Source organism: Acomys minous, assembly GCF_964271855.1.
Source record: "Acomys minous genome assembly, chromosome: 14".
Taxonomy (NCBI): domain Eukaryota; kingdom Metazoa; phylum Chordata; class Mammalia; order Rodentia; family Muridae; genus Acomys; species Acomys minous.
In genome coordinates, this window is record NC_140496.1 from 54,555,832 (window position 1) to 54,576,521 (window position 20,690).

General features: G+C 45.2%; 1 protein-coding gene across 3 annotated transcripts in view; it reads right to left on the reverse strand.

Annotated features, from left to right (window-relative positions):
- The window catches only part of GPR89A (G protein-coupled receptor 89A), a 32,386-nt gene that overhangs the window by 6,222 nt on the left and 5,474 nt on the right, over nt 1–20,690 (reverse strand). For 2 of the 3 annotated variants that reach the window (XM_084757548.1, XM_084757549.1), the window contains 9 exons: nt 16,677–16,736; nt 15,472–15,575; nt 10,747–10,853; nt 10,100–10,201; nt 7,048–7,168; nt 5,944–6,024; nt 3,838–3,947; nt 1,914–2,002; nt 1,057–1,149 (listed from right to left, as the gene is read on the reverse strand). In XM_084757548.1, coding sequence (XP_084613674.1) covers nt 1,057–1,149; nt 1,914–2,002; nt 3,838–3,947; nt 5,944–6,024; nt 7,048–7,168; nt 10,100–10,201; nt 10,747–10,853; nt 15,472–15,575; nt 16,677–16,736 — 867 coding nt within the window. Of the gene's footprint in view, nt 1–1,056; nt 1,150–1,913; nt 2,003–3,837; nt 3,948–5,943; nt 6,025–7,047; nt 7,169–10,099; nt 10,202–10,746; nt 10,854–15,471; nt 15,576–16,676; nt 16,737–20,690 lie in introns of those variants that run through there. The other variant, XM_084757550.1, reaches the window with a different exon arrangement.

Here is a 20,690-nt window from a genome sequence, read left to right on the forward strand (position 1 = left end):
CTCTATGAGTTCAAGGCTAGCCTTGTCTACATAGTAAGTTCTAGTTCAAGGCTAGCCTTGTCTACATAGTAAGTTCTACTTCAGCCAAAAGTACACAGTAAAACTTTGTCTCAAACAAACAAAAAAAATCCCAGAACACCACTACCACCACCCAATCCAAAAAGAGTGAGTCAAAAAATAAACAACAATAACAAAAACAAAGCTTCAAATTGGATGAAGCAGGGAGCTGGGGAGAGGTTCAGAGGTGAAGAGAGCTGGCTGCTCTTGCAGAGGACCTCAGTTTGGTTCCCAGCACCTACGCCAAGTGCCTCACAACCAACCACCTGCAACTCCAGCTCCACAGGAGTCCAATGTCCCTCAGCCCCACAGACACCTGCACATCCCCCTTAATAGTAGTAAAAATGGATCTTAAAAAAATACAATAAGCAAATGCTGACAGAGAAAAAGTAAATCCAGAGGACTTGGATTTGTTCCCTAAATAACTAAAAAAAAAAAAAAAAAAAAGCCAGCAGAGAAGGCTGGAGCGATGGCTCAGTGGGGGGGGGGGGGGGGAAGAGAAGTGTTCTCTGCCGACTCAATCTGATGTGGAACTGAGCTCAATGTATCTGTCAGTCAAGCCCGTCTAATGTCTGTCACTGTCACTCCTGGGAAAAGTCACCCAACTCTGCCCATTAAAACCACAGTTGCTGGGGAGACAGTTCAGTGGAATAAAGTGTTTGCCATTTGCAAGCCTGAGGACCCAAGTTTCTAGAACCACTGCCCCACCTCAAGCTGGATATGGTAGCCTGAATCTGTAATCCTTGCATTCCTCTGCCAAGATAGGAGGTGGATTCTGAGAAGGGCCTAAAGCCAGCCAGCTTGGAGTACTCAGCTTATAGCTGCCTCAACAAAGTGGAAGGAGAGAACTGAGCCCCCAAAGTTGTTCTCTGACCTCTACATGTGAACCTACACTCACACATAACTGTTATTACTAATAAGCACTAATAAACAATAACATAAATGACTAGAGTACTAATATTAGTGATGATAAACAAAGTAATTCTATGACATACGTACCATGAAAATTTTCCAGACACAGTAAATAGAGAAAAAATAACCCAGGAAATTAAAATATTTTCCCTTGAATGTTTTGGAGTATTCAATTCTTTCCTAGGAAAACCAAACACAAAACATAGTTTTTAGCAAAGGAAACACTCTCAACGAAAGCGCTGCCATGTCTATGACTCACTGTTGAGGCGGAGTCAGCATGACACACATGACTACAGCATTAAGTGATGCTACCGGGGGCCAATTGTGCCAAGTGCTGACTGTCAGCCAGAGACACAGCAGCCTGCTCTCATGAGCTTCCTAATCTCCACAGACTTTATGAAGCATGTTCTAGAACCTTCCCCTTACAGATGAGAAATTGAATCTGAGAGGTCAACAATTCACTGAGGATCGGGTGGTGAGTGGGCTCAGGCCTGTCCCTGAAGCATGCTGGCGACCTGGCGACCCTCTATCCTTCTAGCCATCTTGGAAGTTACCCTCAGAAAAGATTAGGGTAGCCTGTGCACTTAAATCATACTGCATTTTAGGTGTGCCTTGGAAGCTGCCAGTAAGACAGGTAACTATCACTCTTGTGACTGGTCTAATTTGTACAGCAGTAAGAACCAAGGGTCGCCATCTTAATCCTGGGCAGCAGGAAGTGGAGTGGGCCAGCCTCCCAGGTGTTGAGAGGCCTCCTCCATCCCTCCTATTCTTTTGCTAAGCAGGATGCAGGAATGAGTTCGGCCAGTTACAGGAGTGATTTCACACAGGTTTCCTAATACCACTTGGCTACACAGAAGCACTTCCTGCTTACAGAGGGCCCACAGGCAGTGAGGTCTCATATTCGCACACGACAGGTAAACCATAGCTGTCTCCTTGCTCTGTACCTTAGTAGCATACAGATCAGCTGTTTCCAGAAAAAGCTGCCTGCTTAGTTCTTCCAGAGCATCTACTTCCTGTTGGATAAGAGTCAGATCTGGCAGAAAGTGGGCATCAAGGTTTAAACCACAGAGACATTTCAGGAAATAACGAGAAGAAAGGATTTTCTGTAGCTCTTTTATAGGGCAGCCGTTGGGAATTACCTGTGTCTTTAATTTCCCACCTCAGGCAGCACTGGTGCTTCAGAGCAGTGTCCCCAGCCCCACAGAGGTGGGAAGGAGCGCCCCATGGGCATCTGCCACCTGCAGTCTCAGGCAGGTGCGTTCACGGGCTTGCTTTTTGCTTTATTTATCTATTAAGCCAAATTCAGTCTCCAAGGCCTCAAAAGGTGCACAGCACAGCACAGTAGTTTCACGCTGAGTGGTACTGTGCTGGGAAATGGCACAGTAGGCCGTGGTCACTGAGCCTCAGCAGGCTGCGCTTTAGGCACTGCCTGCTTTACTTCTTGCAGATGCTATCTTCTTTTACTCTCCCACAATCCCACGAGACAGCTGTTACCCATCTCTCAGACAAGGAAAGAGGCTCAGAGAGTTAACAACTTGTTCCACGTCATACATCTAATAAGTGTGCATGCGCAGTGCCATCTGCCTCACGTGAGCCGGGTCTTTCCACTGCCAGATGCTATCTTCCATAACTCAGTGAGGAGTGCCAGCATTCCCCCACTAAGGAAGGGAAGTAGGAGCTCAGAGAGCTAACAGCAACTTGATGCCTTGTTGATGTATTTCTTAGCCTACATGTTGGTTTTTATGTGTTATAAAGTAATATAGTAAGACAGACAGTCCCAGTAATTCAAATCTTCCTTCCTGAGAAGTCAACACGTGCCCTTCCGTACTTCCCCTCACGGTGGCTATCAGGGAGGCCATGGCACTCAGCAGCAGAGAGGGGGTGAGCTGTTTGAGAGGCAAGAGACGTCTATAGGAGACTCAGAAAAAATGCTGCAGGGTTACTTGCTTTCCTTTTAAAAGAAGGACCGATCTTACTTTTAAGTGTGTGTATGTATGTAAGTGTTGGGGTACATGCATGGGTGCAGGTACCCTCAAACGGCAGGGGCATTGGCGCTCCCGAGAACTAGAGTTACAGGTGGCTGTGGGTCACCTGACGAGGGTGCTGGGAACCGAACTCAAGCCCTCTGCAAGAACAGAGCACTCTTAGGTACTGAGCTGTCTCTCCAGCCCCAATTTCTAAGTTTCCTTTCTCTGCTATAGTCACCCTTGCTTTCTTCTCTAGTTCTTATCTGCAACCTCCTCGGAATGGTGCCATGAGCTATCACAGCAGTCCGCGTCCTTCTCCAACCGACGACGACACCAGAGAGAAGGAGGTAAGTCACCTCGGCTCAGCCTTCAGTGGTGACACTAGTCAGCCTCCAAGCCACAGGGCCAGGGACGATCTATTAACCCAGTCACCCTGTTTTTGTTTTTTGTTTTTTAAAGGAGGACATGGAGCTACTTGACATGTGTGTGAGCAATAACTAGGTTAGAGGTAGGCCTTTTCACCACATACGTGAGCCAGCCACTGCTGTAGGACGCCACCGTGCTGTGTGGTCTCACAGCACTAGGAGCAGAACAAGTTATAGAGTGGGGGCCACATTTGCCACAAATCACTGTGTGACTTCACCTCTCTGGGTCCATTTTCTCATCTGTAAATGGAAAGTGATCTGACAGGTTCCCTCCAGCTCATAGACGATGTGTTTGTGGTTGGGAACAAGTGTAGCAAAGATGACATAGCCACTGTACTGTCCATGCCCAGTGCTGGCCAGCCTGGCCTGGACCCTGATGTGGTCAGGCACCCTAGAGGGGACTAAGCCAGCACTACTTCTTTTTCTGCCCCTGGTCCAGAGCGGAGAAGAAGAGTGAAACAGAAGATAAAGGATACTTTCGCTTCCTGGGGCTGATGTAGTAACGCTCTTGAGCATGCCCCAGAGGCCTGACGGCTTGTTCTGCACTTCCCCCCTCTGGAAAATGGTTCTCCGTGCCATGGCCATCCTGAAATAAAGAAGACAGAAGCCTGAGCAAAGACGTGTGACTTACAGCCTCACCTCATCACCTTCCAGTGTCACAACTGTCTCCACTGGTTCAGGCGTTATGAGGGAGGAGACACTCCCGAGGTGAAGCTGCTTGGCCCAGGGCACAGAATGAAGAGGAGGTGATACATTTGAGGAGTGGCTCTGCCATTTGAAAGCTGAGAGGCATACAGTTTACTTCCTCACTCTGGATGGTTGTAAAGATTAATAAAATAACACTGTTAACCACATCCTCGCCATATGTTAATATCATTTAAGGAACAAAGCAGCTTACAAATCTAGATAAAGAACCAGGCAGAGGAGGAACACAAGGGAAAGTGGATGACAAAAAAGGAAAAAGGAAGATCACTTAAACTGGGCCTCAACTCACTGCAGTCCACCTCCTGCCATGACTGTTACCTGAGCCACTGCTAGATAAGGTGACATAACGACACCACTCCTTCCTCTCCTCCTGGCCAGTTGTCCCACTGTCACACTGTTGGTGCTAGGCCAGCTGTCTCATTCTCATGCCCTTGGGCTGTCTCGCTTGTAACCCTGCAACCAAGGCTAGTTCTCCCAAGTGCTGTAGCTGGGGCGGGCCAGGGCCAGCTCTCCAGCCTGCCTTAGGTAGCACCGGCCCAATGGGGGAGGAGGGTATTTCTTCCTCACCCATGCCACCCTATGGCAGACAAGTTGTGGGGCCAGATTTCCCAAGTTCACCTCTTTGGACTGGCTCACCTGTACCCCTACCACCAGGGTCACATCTACTGTGCTGCCAAGGTGAGGTACAGGGCCTGAGTGTTGCATTGGCTACATTTTTATTGTCTGGACCTATTTGGATTTAGTTTATTTTACTTTATTGTTTTCTGAGATAGGATTTCTCTGTGCAGTCCTGGCTCTACTTGAACTCACTTTGTAGACCAGGCTGGCCTTGAACTCAGAGATCTGCCTGCCTCTGCCCCCTGAGTACTGGAATTAAAGGCTGGTATCACCACTGCCTGGTGGTTGGAGTTAGTTTCTACTGCCCAACTTGTACAGTGAAACGCTCACAGTCCATCTCTTTACAGCTGAATTAGAGTTTGGAGTAGTCTTGCTCTGGCGGGTATGTGTGACTGCTGAGTCTTCCCTCGAGTACTGCAGCGTGTGCCATAGCAGCCACTGTGTCTGCACAGTGCACCTCTGAGCTGCTGCTCCTCTAGCTTGATGCTCTATGGCCTCCCTGAGCTGAAGCTTCCGTGAACCGGTGCTTAACTAAAGACATCATCAGAAGTAGTTTTGGGCAATTTTTATGTAGCTTTTTGTTTTGCTTTGTTTTTCAAACTATAACATTCTAACGTAGAAAAAAGGGTCTCAGAGCTTATGAGATTCACAAGATACAGGACTCAATGAAGTCTCTCCTATGTACAGTTTACAGAAGTACTGAGCAACTGCTGGAGGCAGGGAAGGGGGGTGGTGGAGCACAGACGGGTGCTCAGACAGACATTCTTTGATAGAAAGCTACCAGAAAGCTGCTGGGTTGGGGCTCTAGTGTTAGAACTGAAATCCTCCTTTGGTCTGTCACTGCCCTCCCCCCCTCTCCTGGGTAGACAGAAAAACACTGTAACAGAATTAAAAACAATTGCTAGAAGACTTAAAGGATTCATAGGTAGTTAGAGAAAAAAAGGTTGAAAAAGAATCCAAGTCAAGCAAGGAAACGTATGTAGAATTGTTGGACAACATAAGGTACCTATCCTTGTCCTCTGCACAGTGACATTAAATGTGTGAAAAAACAAGATGAAAATAAAAAAAAAAAAAATCACCCAAATATCAAACATTAGTCTAACAATTTATCTAAAGAGGAACGCTGAAATTCCGAAAAAAAGGACTTGAGACGTTCCTTCCCCTGAGGCGAGAGCAGACCCTCAGTGGCACATTGTGCTATGTGAGAATGAGTGGAGTCTCCCGGCAGCTCTTCACCGCCATCACTGTGCCTGCCTCACCTTTTCTTTTTGTTTATGATCATGTCCATCGTCTGCAGCAGCCGCCGTTCCAGTGCAAGGATATCTGTGTCAGTCACGTTCCTGCAGCAAACAAAAAATTAGTGATGGTTTTGAGTCCCTCCCTTGGGTATCATGTAAGCCATCTGGAGAAACATAAACCCCAAATCAATAATTCAAGGACCCGCTTTTCTAGAAAACATTAAAATGCTTTCATTAAGCTAAAATGCCTGTACTGCCACTTCTTAATTTTTCTGTTGTCCTAGGGTAGCAGAGGGTACCCTGTGCTCTCAGCCTGAGCTTTCACCCAGACACATTTAAATATGTCTAGTGGCCAGAGCAGCAGTTCTCAACCTGTGTGTTGTGACCCCTTTGGCAAACCTTTATCTCCAAACATATTTGCATTATGATTGAAACCAGTAGCTAAGTTACAGTTATGAAGTAGCAATGAAAATAATTCATGATTGGGGTCATGAGGAGCTGTATTAAAGGGCTGAAGCAATAGCAAGGCTGAGACCTGAAGGGCTGCAGAGGTGCCTTGGGGTTAAGAGTACTGGCCACTGCTGCAGAGGACCTGGGTTCCCAGTACCTCCATGGTGGCTCACAAATACCTGCAAGTTCCAGAGCATCTGATGTTCTCTGTGGGCACCAGGCACACACAATGCATATCCATACACACAGGCAAACACTCATATACTTAAAAATTAAGAATTGCTTCAGTTGGCACTGATGTCTACCTGAGTAACCACCTTCCTGGAGTTGGGAGAAGTTCACACTGTTGTCTACTGGAAATATGCTTCCCAGCAGCATGTACACATGGCATGAAATAATAAACAAGCCAGATGCGGCTGCACACACCTGTAACCCAGTATTCAGGGGGTTAAGGTAGGGGAATCTAACTTAAAGCCAACTTGGGCTACCTGCTGAGATGCTGTTTCCCAAGAAATGAAAACAGAAAACTTGTTAGGAAGGCTTCAGATAAACAGCCATGGACACAGGAAGGGAAGAAAAATGCAGTCCGAAATGTCCTATCTGAATATTAACGATGTAGCACGAGACACATATTCCAATAGAAGTGAGGAAGAAAAGAGACAAAGCATGTCTCACCTGAGGAAGTAGGACATGTACGTGTATGGGCAGTTGACAGCACCAAATCCGGAAAGCAGAGCCATGAGCGTCACCCCGATCACGCCTACCCGGCTGATGAGCTGCTCTATGGACAAGATCCCTGAAAACACGGAAGCACGTTAACGCCAGGCAACGCGCGGACCACGTCTACCTGTGCTGCGGAAGCAAACTGCTTAGAGTATCAGCCAGCATCTTATACAGCCTAAGCCTATTAAAACCTTTGTTTTGGATTTCTTTATTTGCTATGGGTATGGGTATTTTGCCTGCATGTGTGCCTGGGACCTGTGGAGGTCAAAGAGGGCTTGGATCCCCTGCATTGGGAGTTACGGATGACTGGGAACTAAACACAGGTCCTCTGTAAGAGCAACAAGTGCTTTTAATCACTGAGCTACCTCTTCAGCCACAAGCACATTTTTAATTATTAATGGTGTGCTGCTGAACTTTGCCTTGTTTATTATCTGAATGCTGAAATGCACATATTGTTATTTCATTTTAAAATTTAATTAGGCATGCTACACATGCTTTCATTACAATTGTTATTAATACCTTATTAATTTACATTGACTTGTTTGCATGTGTTAGTACCACAGTGCACTTGTGATTAGTGGACAACATGTGGGAGTCAGTGTTCTCCTATGAGGTGGATCCCACATGAAACGCAAGTCATCAGGCCTGGCAGCAGATGCCTTTCCTGCTGAGCCATCTCTCTGAATGGCTTTGTGACCTTAAAAACTACATGTTTCCTCTGACCCAAGAAGATTTTTTCCCCCAAATCCAAGCTACCCGGTGAGGTGTAGACATAGAAAGATGCTGGGAGGGGTGGCAGAGTGTAGATGCGGGGAGGGGTGACAGAGTGTGGATGCTGGGAGGGGTGACAGAGTGTGGATGCTGGGAGGGGTGACAGAGTGTAGATGCTGGGAGGGGTGGCAGAGTGTAGATGCTGGGAGGGGTGGCAGAGTGTAGATGCTGGGAGGGGTGACAGAGTGTAGATGCTGGGAGGGGTGACAGAGTGTAGATGCTGGGAGGTGTGGCAGAGTGTAGATGCTGGGAGGGGTGACAGAGTGTAGATGCTGGGAGGGGTGACAGAGTGTAGATGCTGGGAAGGGTGACAGAGTGTAGATGCTGGGAGGTGTGACAGAGTGTAGATGCTGGGAGGGGTGACAGAGTGTAGATGCTGGGAGGGGTGACAGAGTGTAGATGCTGGGAGGGGTGACAGAGTGTAGATGCTGGGAGGGGTGACAGAGTGTAGATGCTGGGAGTTGTGACAGAGTGTAGATGCTGGGAGGGGTGGCAGAGTGTAGATGCTGGGAGGGGTGACAGAGTGTAGATGCTGGGAGGGGTGACAGAGTGTAGATGCTGGGAGGTGTGGCAGAGTGTAGATGCTGGGAGGGGTGACAGAGTGTAGATGCTGGGAGGGGTGACAGAGTGTAGATGCTGGGAGGGGTGGCAGAGTGTAGATGCTGGGAGGGGTGGCAGAGTGTAGATGCTGGGAGGGGTGGCAGAGTGTAGATGCTGGGAGGGGTGACAGAGTGTAGATGCTGGGAGGGGTGACAGAGTGTAGATGCTGGGAGGGGTGACAGAGTGTAGATGCTGGGAGGGGTGACAGAGTGTAGATGCTGGGAGGGGTGGCAGAGTGTAGATGCTGGGAGGGGTGACAGAGTGTAGATGCTGGGAGGGGTGACAGAGTGTAGATGCTGGGAGGGGTGACAGAGTGTAGATGCTGGGAGGGGTGACAGAGTGTAGATGCTGGGAGGGGTGACAGAGTGTAGATGCTGGGAGGGGTGACAGAGTGTAGATGCTGGGAGGGGTGACAGAGTGTAGATGCTGGGAGGGATGACAGAGTGTAGATGCTGGGAGGGGTGACAGAGTGTAGATGCTGGGAAGGGTGACAGAGTGTAGATGCTGGGAGGGGTGGCAGAGTGTAGATGCTGGGAGGGGTGGCAGAGTGTAGATGCTGGGAGGGGTGACAGAGTGTGGATGCTGGGAGGGGTGACAGAGTGTGGATGCTGGGAGGTGTGACAGAGTGTAGATGCTGGGCGGGGTGGCAGAGTGTGGATGCTGGGAGGTGTGACAGAGTGTAGATGCTGGGAGGGGTGACAGAGTGTAGATGCTGGGAGGGGTGGCAGAGTGTAGATGCTGGGAGGTGTGGCAGAGTGTAGATGCTGGGAGGGGTGACAGAGTGTAGATGCTGGGAGGGGTGGCAGAGTGTAGATGCTGGGAGGTGTGGCAGAGTGTAGATGCTGGGAGGGGTGGCAGAGTGTAGATGCTGGGAGGGGTGGCAGAGCGTAGATCTGGTTCATTCGTCATCATTCCAACCCCTTTCTAGCTTTTCTTCCTGCACTACAGGATCTGGAAAGTGCAAAGCTCTTTCATTCCCAGATTTTCCTGAAACTAAGGCCCAAATGTTTGTAGTTTCACAGGATTCACATGCCCTGTGAGAACTAAACAGGGAGGCCTAACAACCCAAGTTTGATCACTGGGATCCCCATGGTGGAAGGAGAGAACGCACTCTCGAAGGATGTCCTCTGACTTCCACATGAGTGCCCTGGCATGCAAACACACATGAGGGTCAAGAGGAAAACAGACAGGGCTTACCCAGGGAGGCATGCTCTTGAAGAGGACAGAGGCACCCAGCCCCAGCGCCTCTTCCTTTTCTGTATCCCTGGCTGTCAGGACGGGAGCTGTTTCCTTTGCCATGTGCTCTCACAACAACACACTGCCTTGCAGTAGACCCCAAAGCAGCAGGCCAACTGACCACTGACTGAAACCTCTAAACTGTGAGCCAAAATAAGTCTTTCTGCCTTTTAGGCTGATTAACTCTTGTTACACTAACAGAAAGCTGAGTGGCATTCAATATGTCCTGTAATTCTTCTGCAACCAAACTAGCATTTGATGCCTTTAGAAAGAAGGAAAATCAAAATACTTCTGAGAGAAATAACTTGCTCTATTTCCCTCAATCAAAAGTTGAAACAGTTTTTTGTTTTTGTTTTAATTAGAAAACGAAACAGCCCCTCTTCCCACCTCCACTCACCGTGCTTTGGGCTGAGGATGGGGAACGGATCTCCCAGCTTCCAGAAGAAGTACATGAAGGTCAGCCACAAGAGACAGGAAAAGAGCAGGCGCTGTTTGTGCACTGAGACGGGGAAAATGAGACTGTTGGGAGGACAGCTACTAAACAGCTTGCTTGTCACAAACACGAGTGTATGGAATGAATATGCAAATACGAGAACCACATCATGTTGGCAAGAGCATTCTAACCACCGTTAGCCAACCCTTTCTGTGTGTAAGGAGAACATTTCAAATATTAGTTATGAATTTCTTCTCTTATTCAGTCTTTAAAACTGTGATTTTCATTTAGTCTTTAAAAACTTTATCTAATCTATTTTGATCATATTCTTTTTCCTCCCCGACTCCTCTCAGATCCTCCCCCATCATTAGAAAAATTTTGGCAAAATAATGATGTGGACCAAATTCAAGGAGATATAGTAGAAGCAGAAATAAATCTGGCAGGAGGCACAATCAACTCTTTCAGACAGAACTAATTCTGTAACTGCTTTAAGATGCTGTGGGGTCCACTGATACCAGTATAAAAGAAACGTAGAAATGAAGATGTCTATAATTTACTCCCAATAACATGCACCCCATTTATGTGCTGCCACAAGAAGGGAGAATACTCACACAGTTGGATGTTACTCACGATAAAATAACCAATGTAGAAAGGCACCATGAAAACCAGGATGAGCAGAATTACACACAAGTTCATTTTCCAGTGAAAATAACGGGAGCTGAAATTAACAACACAGGCATTTGGAGGGAAGGCCAGGAACTCTCATTTGTTCTCTATTCCAAAGGCTCTCTTGCTCTTGGAGCCAATATCAAATATGAACCATCTGATCAGCCAACTAGGCTGTTACTTAGCTGGACACCTTTAATTCCAGCACTCAGGAGGCAGAGGCAAGAGAATCCTTGTGAATTTGAGGCCAGCTTGGTCTAAATAGTAAGTTCTAGAACAACCAGAGCTATAACAGCCCTGTCTTAAAAAGTACACAGACAGACACACACACACACACACACAGCTGGCTCATGTTTATAATCTCAGCGTTCGGGAAGAGGAGGTAGGACTGTGAATTCAAGGCCAGCTTAAGTGACGTCTTTGGAACCTTGTCTTACAAGAAAAAGGCAAAAACCAACAAAACAAACTATCTATGAATTTCTGAATAGCACATGACCACCTTAACCTGAGATTTCCATTTTAAAAAAGAATATTAATGCTTTAACCAAGCTCATAGGTAATATGGATAGCATACACACCTCACATATACATCATCATCATCATCATCACCACCACCATCTTCATCATCAACATCAAATTAAAGGAAAGCTTAACCTTGCACACCTATAATCCAGGACTTGAAAGGTAGAGGCAAGGGGGTCACAAGGCCAGCTTTTGTCACATAGTAAGTGTGAGGCCATCCTAAGCTACATCACATTTGTCTCAAAACCAAAGCAAAACAGGGCTGGTGAGTTGGTTCAGTGAGTGAGGGCACTTGCTGCCAAGCCTGATGATGTGCTTTGATTCCTGGGATCCACGTGATGGAGGGAAAGTACTGACTCCTGAAAGCTGTCCTCTTAGTGCACACTTCTGCAGGAACTTACATGTGCCTCTCCCCAATAAATAAATGTGATAAAAATTAAAGTAGAAAAGAATAAAAGGAAGATAAATGTTAATAGCAATTCTGAGCAAAAGACTCTGAAATTCTTTTGTGGTTTGAGCTTAACATCTGACATGCACGACTTTCATTAATATTTATAAAATACTTTATCTATTAATTTTTTTAAATGCAGGGCATGGTGGCACATAGCTTTAATTGCAGTACTCAGGAGGCAGAGGCAGGTAGATCTCTGTGAGTTTGGGGCCAGCCTGGTCTATATAATAAGCCAGCCAAGGCTTACTAAGACCCTATCTCAAAGTAAGTAAGTAAAAAAAAAAGAAAAATTAAAACGTAGCCCTTTTGCTTTTGACAACAGCTTTCTGGAGAAACAATTTACTCACTTAAAGTGTATAATCCAATGGTCTTTAGTATACTCACGGATATTTGTAGCTATCATGTTAATTATTTTAGATATTTTCAGGACTCCATAAAGAGCCCTTGTGCCCACTAACAGTCACTGTTCACTTCTCCCATCTCCCCAGTCACCACCAGAGTCAGTAACTGAAGGATCTGTCTCCATGGACATCTCCCTGAATGGAATCCTATCACACGTGGTGCTGCTGGGAATGGCTGTTTTCACTCAGCACAGGGCTTGCAAGGTTCATGCCCGTTACAGCATCTATCAATAGTTCATCCTTTATTATGGTTGAGTAAAATTTACCCCATTCTTCATCATTTCAGCAGCCAATCTATATTTGATTGTTTTAACTTTACACCATTATAATAGTGATGCTACGAACATTGTGTCAGGTGTAACTGGCCATGCTTTATTTCTCTCCATGTGGAGATGGAATGGAGTGGCTGGCCACACTGAGTCTGTACTTCAGGTCTGGAGGCACTGCCATTGTAGCATTGCACACTGCCCCAGCAGGGTCTGAAGAGTGCAGTTTTCTTTGGCTCTGATACCATTTGCTGCTGTCTGTCTTTTGGTTACAGACACATTGGTGGCAGCACTATGGCACTGTGGTTTTGGTTGGTGTTTCTTTGATGGTTAATGACACTGACCATCTTTTCATGTGCTTACTGGCCATCTGCATATCATCTTTGGACAAATGCCTATTCAAATCTTTTGTCTACTTTTTATATTTTGTTCTCTTTCTTTTTTTAAAAAAAGATTATTTAATATTATGTATACAGTGCTCTGCCTGCATGTACACCTGCAGGCCAGAAGAGGGCATCAGATCACACTGTAGATCATTGTGAGCCACCATGTGGTTGCTGGGAATTGAACTCAGGACCTTTGGAAGAACAGTCAGTGCTCTTAACCTCTGAGCCACCTCTCCAGCTTCTCTCCTCTTTCCCTTTTGTGGCACTGGGGATTGAACCTAGGGCCTCACATATGCCAGGTGACTACAGGGAGCTGTATTCTATGACCTTTGTACACTTTTTAACTGCATTATTTTTACTACTGAATTGTAAGAACTCTTTATGTGTCTCAGAAATAAATTCCTTATTCCATAAGTGGTTTGAAATAATCTTCTCCTGTTCCTGGGAAGGCTATTCATTTAAACTCAAGCCTTGTTACACAAAAATGGGTAAATGGCTAGGGGGCTTACTAGGATGTAGAAAATACAGGATAAGTAAATCAACTGAGGAAATAGGAGAAAAAAGAATGACAATAGTGAAAGGCAGCTAAAATACTGGGTTATGGGTGGGACACAAATTTTGCTCTGAATCGTCTAATTATCTATGTGATAGAATAGATGATTTGACCACTTGCATAAATCAGTGCCTGTAAAAACAAAACAAAACAAAACAAAACAAAAACCAAGTTGGTCATACTTACACTAATTTATTACCCAGATAATGAATTTCCCCAAAGATTCATACAATTTCACTTAACAATGTCTTGAATGTTAATATCCTTTCCAAAGAAACCTGCATGTGCTACAGAGGGCTGTCCTTGCCGTTTCCCCTATTATAGGAGGCCGGCATCATCAAGGCCCTGTAAGTAGCAATGAGCCTACAGGGAGCAAAGCCATTTAGTGTAGATGTGTTTGTTTGCGTTGCCAGCTTTCTGTTCTCTGAATCATCCCGCTAGAAAGTCCAGAGGCAAAGGAGCTAACATCCTCCAGGCAATCTAATGGACACAGTGCTTCAGCCAGCTTCTTGAACATGCTAGGAGGCAGTAGGTTTGAAATCTAAGTGTTAAAGCTGGAGAGATGCTCAGGGGTTAAGAGCGATTAGTGCTCTTGCAGAGGATCCGGATCTGTTTCTGGCATCCACATGGCAGCTCACAACTCACATACTCACTGGAATCTGTAAGTCCAGTGTCACTGGACCTGGTGCCCTCTTCTGGCCAACCTGGGTACCAGGCATACACATGGGACACTATGTACAAGCACGAAGGCAAACACCTAAGAAAAGCTAATCACATGTTTTAGCTGGTCTTTTGAGCTGAAGATAAAGTGATGTTCTCTTAAAAAAAAAAAAGGATCCAAACAATAGTCTACATTTGAAGAGAATGCCACCCATTCTTTACTAAGAGGTAAGTCAACAGAACACTCATATTCAGAGGCAAGACTCTCCTTTGAAAACTACTCTGATCTAGTGAATGCACATAGACCACGTGGCCCAGACTCACCTTTCTGCCTACAGCCAAATGTTAGAGTGAAGAAACAGGTGTAAACGAAGACATGTTTCAACCTAACCAAATCCAGTCTGGAAATGAACCTAAAGCAGAAACAGACTTGAGAGGCACGCATCCCTCCCTACACTCGAAAGGAAAGTAACAAACATGAGACGTGTGTGCCAAAGGGAGCCGGTTTCTAACCATACAGGATTAACTATGAGTTAGAAGGTAAGGGCACAGTGCAGCACAGACAGCAGCCGTGTTCTTACCACCACTACCGCTCACAGCAATGGCAGCCAACTAGGACTGTGCTCCCAGCAATTTTCACAAATGATGTTTTCCCTGGAGCAGAACTGAGTCCATTTGTTTACACACTACCTATTGCTGCTTCTGCTTTACACTGGCAGGCTGGAGTGTGAGGGTAGACACCCTATGGCTTACAAAGCCTGAAATATTTACTATCTGGTCCTTCATACAAAAATTTGCTAAATTCTACTTGGAGAACAGTAAAACATCCATATTGTAATAATGCAATTTAGCAAACAGCATAAAAAAAAAAAAGCAACCTGTCCATTCTCAGTAGCTCATCACAACAAGGTCTGGACTATTAGATGAACAAGTCTGAAAGCAAGGGTTCATGGCTCTACCACCAGGCCCCAGGAGCGACTTTAAAAAGGTACTTTCAGAAACATTCTTAGTTCAATCCACTGGACTCCGTGCAGAACTAACCACGGTAGTTAAAACACAAGAGCTGGAGATGAGTCTTCTTTGAAGTCCTTAAATAGCTGAGGAATTTTGATCTTTTCAAGTAGTAGGCCAAGTGAGGGGCATGACTAGATCGGCCAGACAGTCTGAGAAACAGGAAATTGCTGGGAGTAAAGCCCAGGGCCGAGGCTCCCGCAGCCTCACGCTCAGTGGCTTCTCTCTGCAGGGCTAATGGTCAGGGCAGTTTCCCCCTGGAGACTCATAAAGGCCAAACCTGTTACTAGGTGACCAGAGCCCGCACTCTGGTCTCTACAGCTCCTAAGGCTAACCAATTTCCTCACAGTATAGTCCCGCCATGAGATCCCGGTGGCCCTGCTACTGTAAGTGAAAAGCACACGTCCAGACGCCACTGACCTGCTGTTCAGGACGCCCAAGATCTCGAAGATGATCAGCTCAAACATGGTGCACGAGAACGCAAACGTCACGGAGAAGATCACCTGCACAACATACTGCCGCACCTGTTGAGAGCCAGGTGCACAAGCCAGTCATTTCCCTGCCTGGAACCCTGAACGGATAATTTTCTGAAGGCAAATGAGAAACCCTGCGTTGAATTCTCCAGTCCTTGAAGAGGAACTCGGGTTAAATGATGGAGGCGGGCTGCACTTCCAAACCATGGCTGCTTCTTTCCAGAATCTTCTTGTGGTTGGGGAATTTAAAGCACAAGAGCACGAAGTGATAGGCCTACGGATAGCACTTAGATTCTTGATATCAATGACCAAAACAAAACACATCTGCAGGCATGTTTAATGCTAAAAGCATTTCTTCGACACTGTAGCACTCACATAAGCTCTGGAACTTTCCTGAGAAGTGATATAGTATTGAGCTGAACAGAACTTCCCACTACAGTTCTGGGCTCTTCCAGCAGCTCTCCCAATCCCTGGGGAGGCTTAATACAGAACATCTTAGAAATGCCCCCAAGTGTCCAGATAACTAAGTAATGAAAATTATATTAGAGAATGTCCAGTATAGGATGTGGCTCTTTTTGGAATCTAAAACTTAAAATAAGAATCAGAATAGCTTTGGGAATTGGGTAGTAACTTAAACTTGAAGGCTGGCAATTGTAGATTGAAAAGAAACTTCCAAGGCATTAGAAATTAAAGCTCCTCCTGAAAATATGCATCTGCCATTGTGTATGGCCCCAACATGACTACGGGATGACCTTCCTTCCTCTTAGCCATGTGATTTTTTTAAATTTTCTTTTCTTTTCCTTTAAATCACCTAAAGCAGTAGGGCCTGATGCTACATCCTGTAACGTCACCACTTGGGAGGTCAAAGCAGGAAGACTGCTGTGGGTTAGTGGTCAGCCTGAACTATATAGTGAATTCCAGGCCAGCCTGAGTTACACAGCCAAGACCCTGTCTCAAAAATCCATGATAGAAAGAAGTTAGTAATAGACAGATAAATCAGTGTATTACTGAGGCCTGATCATCACATGGAGTTTCATAATTACACATTCTTGATGGGCCCAGGCCCATCTGAGGAACTGAAGACTATTATTATTGAACCATTTTTCTTGTTCCATTCTAAACAACCTAAAGCATAAAATGGTTTCTTCTCACCTCATAGTCCTTAAACAACTGGCGCATGAAGAAAAGCCATCCAAATCCAAAAAACAGTATCTAGAAGAGAAGAAGACAAAATGCTATGATATACCTTCTTTTGACAAATGCCTTATAGAAACTGTTTTATGATACAATGTCTGCTATCTAGACGGTTATTTTTAAGATATTAAAAATGAGGCTCACATTTAACATTGGAAAGACACAAGCTCTTAGAATTTTTAAATGATTCACTGTATAGAATGAGTTTTAAGGTAGACAAAAAATAGAAATACATGTATTTTCCTATAATGCTATAAACCAGTTCATGAGCTAACAAAGTCAGCAAATGAACAAGAACTCTACTCAGTGTCAGGCTGCTGTCATGGACCAAATACCAACCACGCAGAGCATTACAGCATCAGGTGAAACAGAGCCATTTATCCCCAGAACAGAATCCTGGCGCATTTATGTCTTTACAGTTCTCCCAAATGATCATGCCGAGTCTCTGCTGTAAGATCAACTCCAATTCCCACTCACCGGTTACCTCTTACACACATGTTCAGGAAAGCCTGGCTCATCAGCAGTTTCCTTTATATACCAGCGAATCTGCTAGCAATACCCGAGCCTAAGAAGCTGTGCTGGACTGCCCTCGCCTGCCCCATTATATCTGCTCAGCCACCTGTTTCCACAGAGTATACCTACAGCCTGTGCCCAAGTTGTGGGTTTCTCCTATACTTTTCCCCCCTATACCTTACTCCAACGCCTTCCAAGGTTATAGACACTGTAAAAGCTGTAACTACAGAATGTACTGAGCATCCAGGGCAGGTCTTCCCATTGTTCTGTTATCAAAGCAGGAACAGTAACAGAAGGCCAGTAGCACCCAAACCTCAGTTCTTGAAGTAACATCCAAAAAGCGAAAAACCACAGGAAAAGAATACTAATAGTCAGAAAGAAACCAAGGCACTGGGTCCTGCTACCAACCAAAACCTGTGTCTTTGCACGTTGCATATGAACACAGAGACTGACAGCATATACAAGACCAGACACAAGTCCTAGCACAGAGAGGAGGAAGTGCACATAATGTCCCTCCCATAAGGATGAAGCTATTTGTAATTGACACTTGCTAGAAAAGGGAAACCCAGTTTTCTCCACTGGCAGTAACTGGGTCTCCCCGCCACACACCAGGCCCATGCCAGGGAACAGATGGCTAACACAAAACAGACTCCATGTTTTGTTATTTGTTGGCTTATTGATTTTCTTTTCTTCTTTTTTTTTTTTTTCTTTTTGGTTTTTCAAGACAGTGTTTCTCTGTGTAGCCTTGCCTGTCCTGGACTCACTTTGTAGACCAGGCTGGCCTTGAACTCACAGAGATCCACCTGCCTCTGCCTCCTGAGTGCTGAGATTAAAGGTGTGCACCACTACCTAGCTTTATTGGTTTTCTTGTTTTGAGAGAACAAACATGCTGCTGGGTGAGTAGGGAAGTGAGGAAAATATGGGAAGAGTCAGGAGAGGGGAAAGAATATGATCAAAATATACTGTATGAAAAATTATTAAATTAAAAAATTATAATCTCATAGATAATTCACAAGAAACTGACTCCTCATTAGAGGTCACTAAGCAGTCTCTCTGAGTGCAGGTACTGCCAAGTGTTCTAGAAGTCCAAAGGCAGGAAGAGAGCAGCTCACTCTACTGTGGAGCCCTCTGGGGAGAAAGGGCTGGTGAAGCTGATGCTGACAGCAACAGTGCACTGAGCCCAGCCACAACAGTAACCAGCCTGAGGCTTCTGTGAAATCCTGACTCTGGGACTGGGAACTATGTGGGGTTATTGTTGGGCAGGTAGCATGAGCGGTTCAATGTAGCTTGCAAAGCAGCTCAGAAAAGAAAACAAGGACAGGAAAACTCCCAGACATTTTTCAGAGGCAGAAGGCAATGTGACAAGGAAATGGTTCACGGCTGGATTTGGACACCAAGGACATGGGATTTCCTCTTAGAAAGATGGAGTTTGCAAAAGACACACAATAAGGAGCATTCTAACCCCAGTCAACCTCACAGAAGTGGCCCAAAATCTCAGTCTTTGCATTCTGAAGACAAAGATGGGTTTCAAGAAGCAAATGAGAATGGAATACTAAGATGAGACTATTCAACAGAAACTTTCTTCAAAAGTTTTGGATGATTTAACGGAAAACGTACCCATCAGTATAGTCTGGACCCCAGGTCTCACCGCAGTCCCCAAACACGCAGGGTCAAGAAGAGAGCATTAGTGCAGCCCTCACCATAACTCACACAGTCGGAAATAAGGAGAGGAAAGTGCATGAAGCTTTATCAAAAGCAGCTGGAATAAAAGACCTGTGCAGCAAGACTCTGGGACCATGCTAGCTGCTCTGGGAAGCAGGCAGTGACAGGCAGTGAGTCCAGACCCCTGTTGTATATGGTGGTCACTGTGGCTTCTTCTCACAATGGAGATTCTCTAACAAGCCACAGACATGTATATACCTGTAAGCTCAATTTTCTTTTCTTTCTTTTTTTTCCCCAATTTTCTTAACAACTATAATTTATTGTGAACTTATTAAACGAGCCTACCACCCCTATAACCCAACTAGCCTAAGTAAGAGGAAACAAGAATGAAACCTGGGTATCAGTTGCTAGGAACAATTCTCCTGGCATAGTCAGCAGACCATGAATTCCACCAAAGTTGCTGCTGGAACCTGGAGCAAGTGGAACCTGAAGCCTCAGCCAGAGTCCAAAGCCTTGAAGCCTTCCCTGGAGCAGTTCTCTTTAGGAGCCTCTCGAAGGGCAGGGATGAACAGCCAAAAACCAAGTCCCAACAAAAAGCCCAACCCTGTTTTGGGTGCGCGCGCGCGCGCACACACACACACACACACACACACACACACACACACACACACACATCCTCTCAGTCTGTTCAAGGACGTTTTTCACCAAGCTCCCTCATGAAGTAGTTCAATTTCTAAGTGGAAAAACATCCTGCTCCCTTCCCCATCCCACACTTGGATCAAAACAAAAACATGTTTATCTCTTCTATGTATACCAAGAAAAGTATCCACACAATAAAGTTGGCTTTATCTCAGAGATGCAGGGATGGTTCAACATGCTCAAGTCAATAAATAGAATAAATTGCATAAGTGAACCCAAGGACAAAAATCATATGATCAATAGATGGAGAAAAGCCTTTGACAAAATCCAATCTCCCTTCATGACAGCAATGCTAGCGGGAGTAGGATGGAGAGAACAAACCTTAACACACGCAGTGAAGGCTACATGTGACAAACCCACATTAACCTCACTTCAAATGGAGGAAGACGTGCAAGAAAAGAAAATTAGAGGGGTACAAATAGGAGAAGAAGTCAAACTATTTCTATCTACAGATGAAATGAGACCCCCCCAAAAGTCCATTAGAGAACTCTAGAAATGATTAACAATTTCAGCAAAGTGGCAGGATATAGAATCAACTTATACACATCAATAGCTTTTCTAAATATGAACAACAAACACACTGGGCAAGAGGTCACAGGCACACGCAACTTCACAACACCTTTAAAGAAAGGCACCCGGTAAAAGCTTATCCAAGGAGGTGAAAGATCTTTACAATGAAAGCTTTAAGTCTCCGGAGAAAGACACCAGAAAATGGAAAGACAGCCCATGCTCATGAACTGGTAGAATTAATATTGTGAAAATGACCATTCTGTCAAAAGCTATTTGCAGATTCAATGTAATCCCAACCAAAAATCTCCATCTCATTCTTCACCAAAATACTAAATAACTATCCTAAAATTTATTTGAAACCCTACAAGATCCTGGATAGGTAAAGCAACCCTGAACAAAATGAGCAATGCTGAAGGGGTTAGCATTCTAGACTTCAAGATATATTAAAGAGCTGTGGTAATAAAAACAGTATGGTACTGGCACTGAAACAGACATGTAGGCCAATGGAACAAAATAAAAGACTCAAACATATATATGACATTTGACATTTGATAAAGATACCTCTGTGTGTGTGTGTGTGTAGGAGAA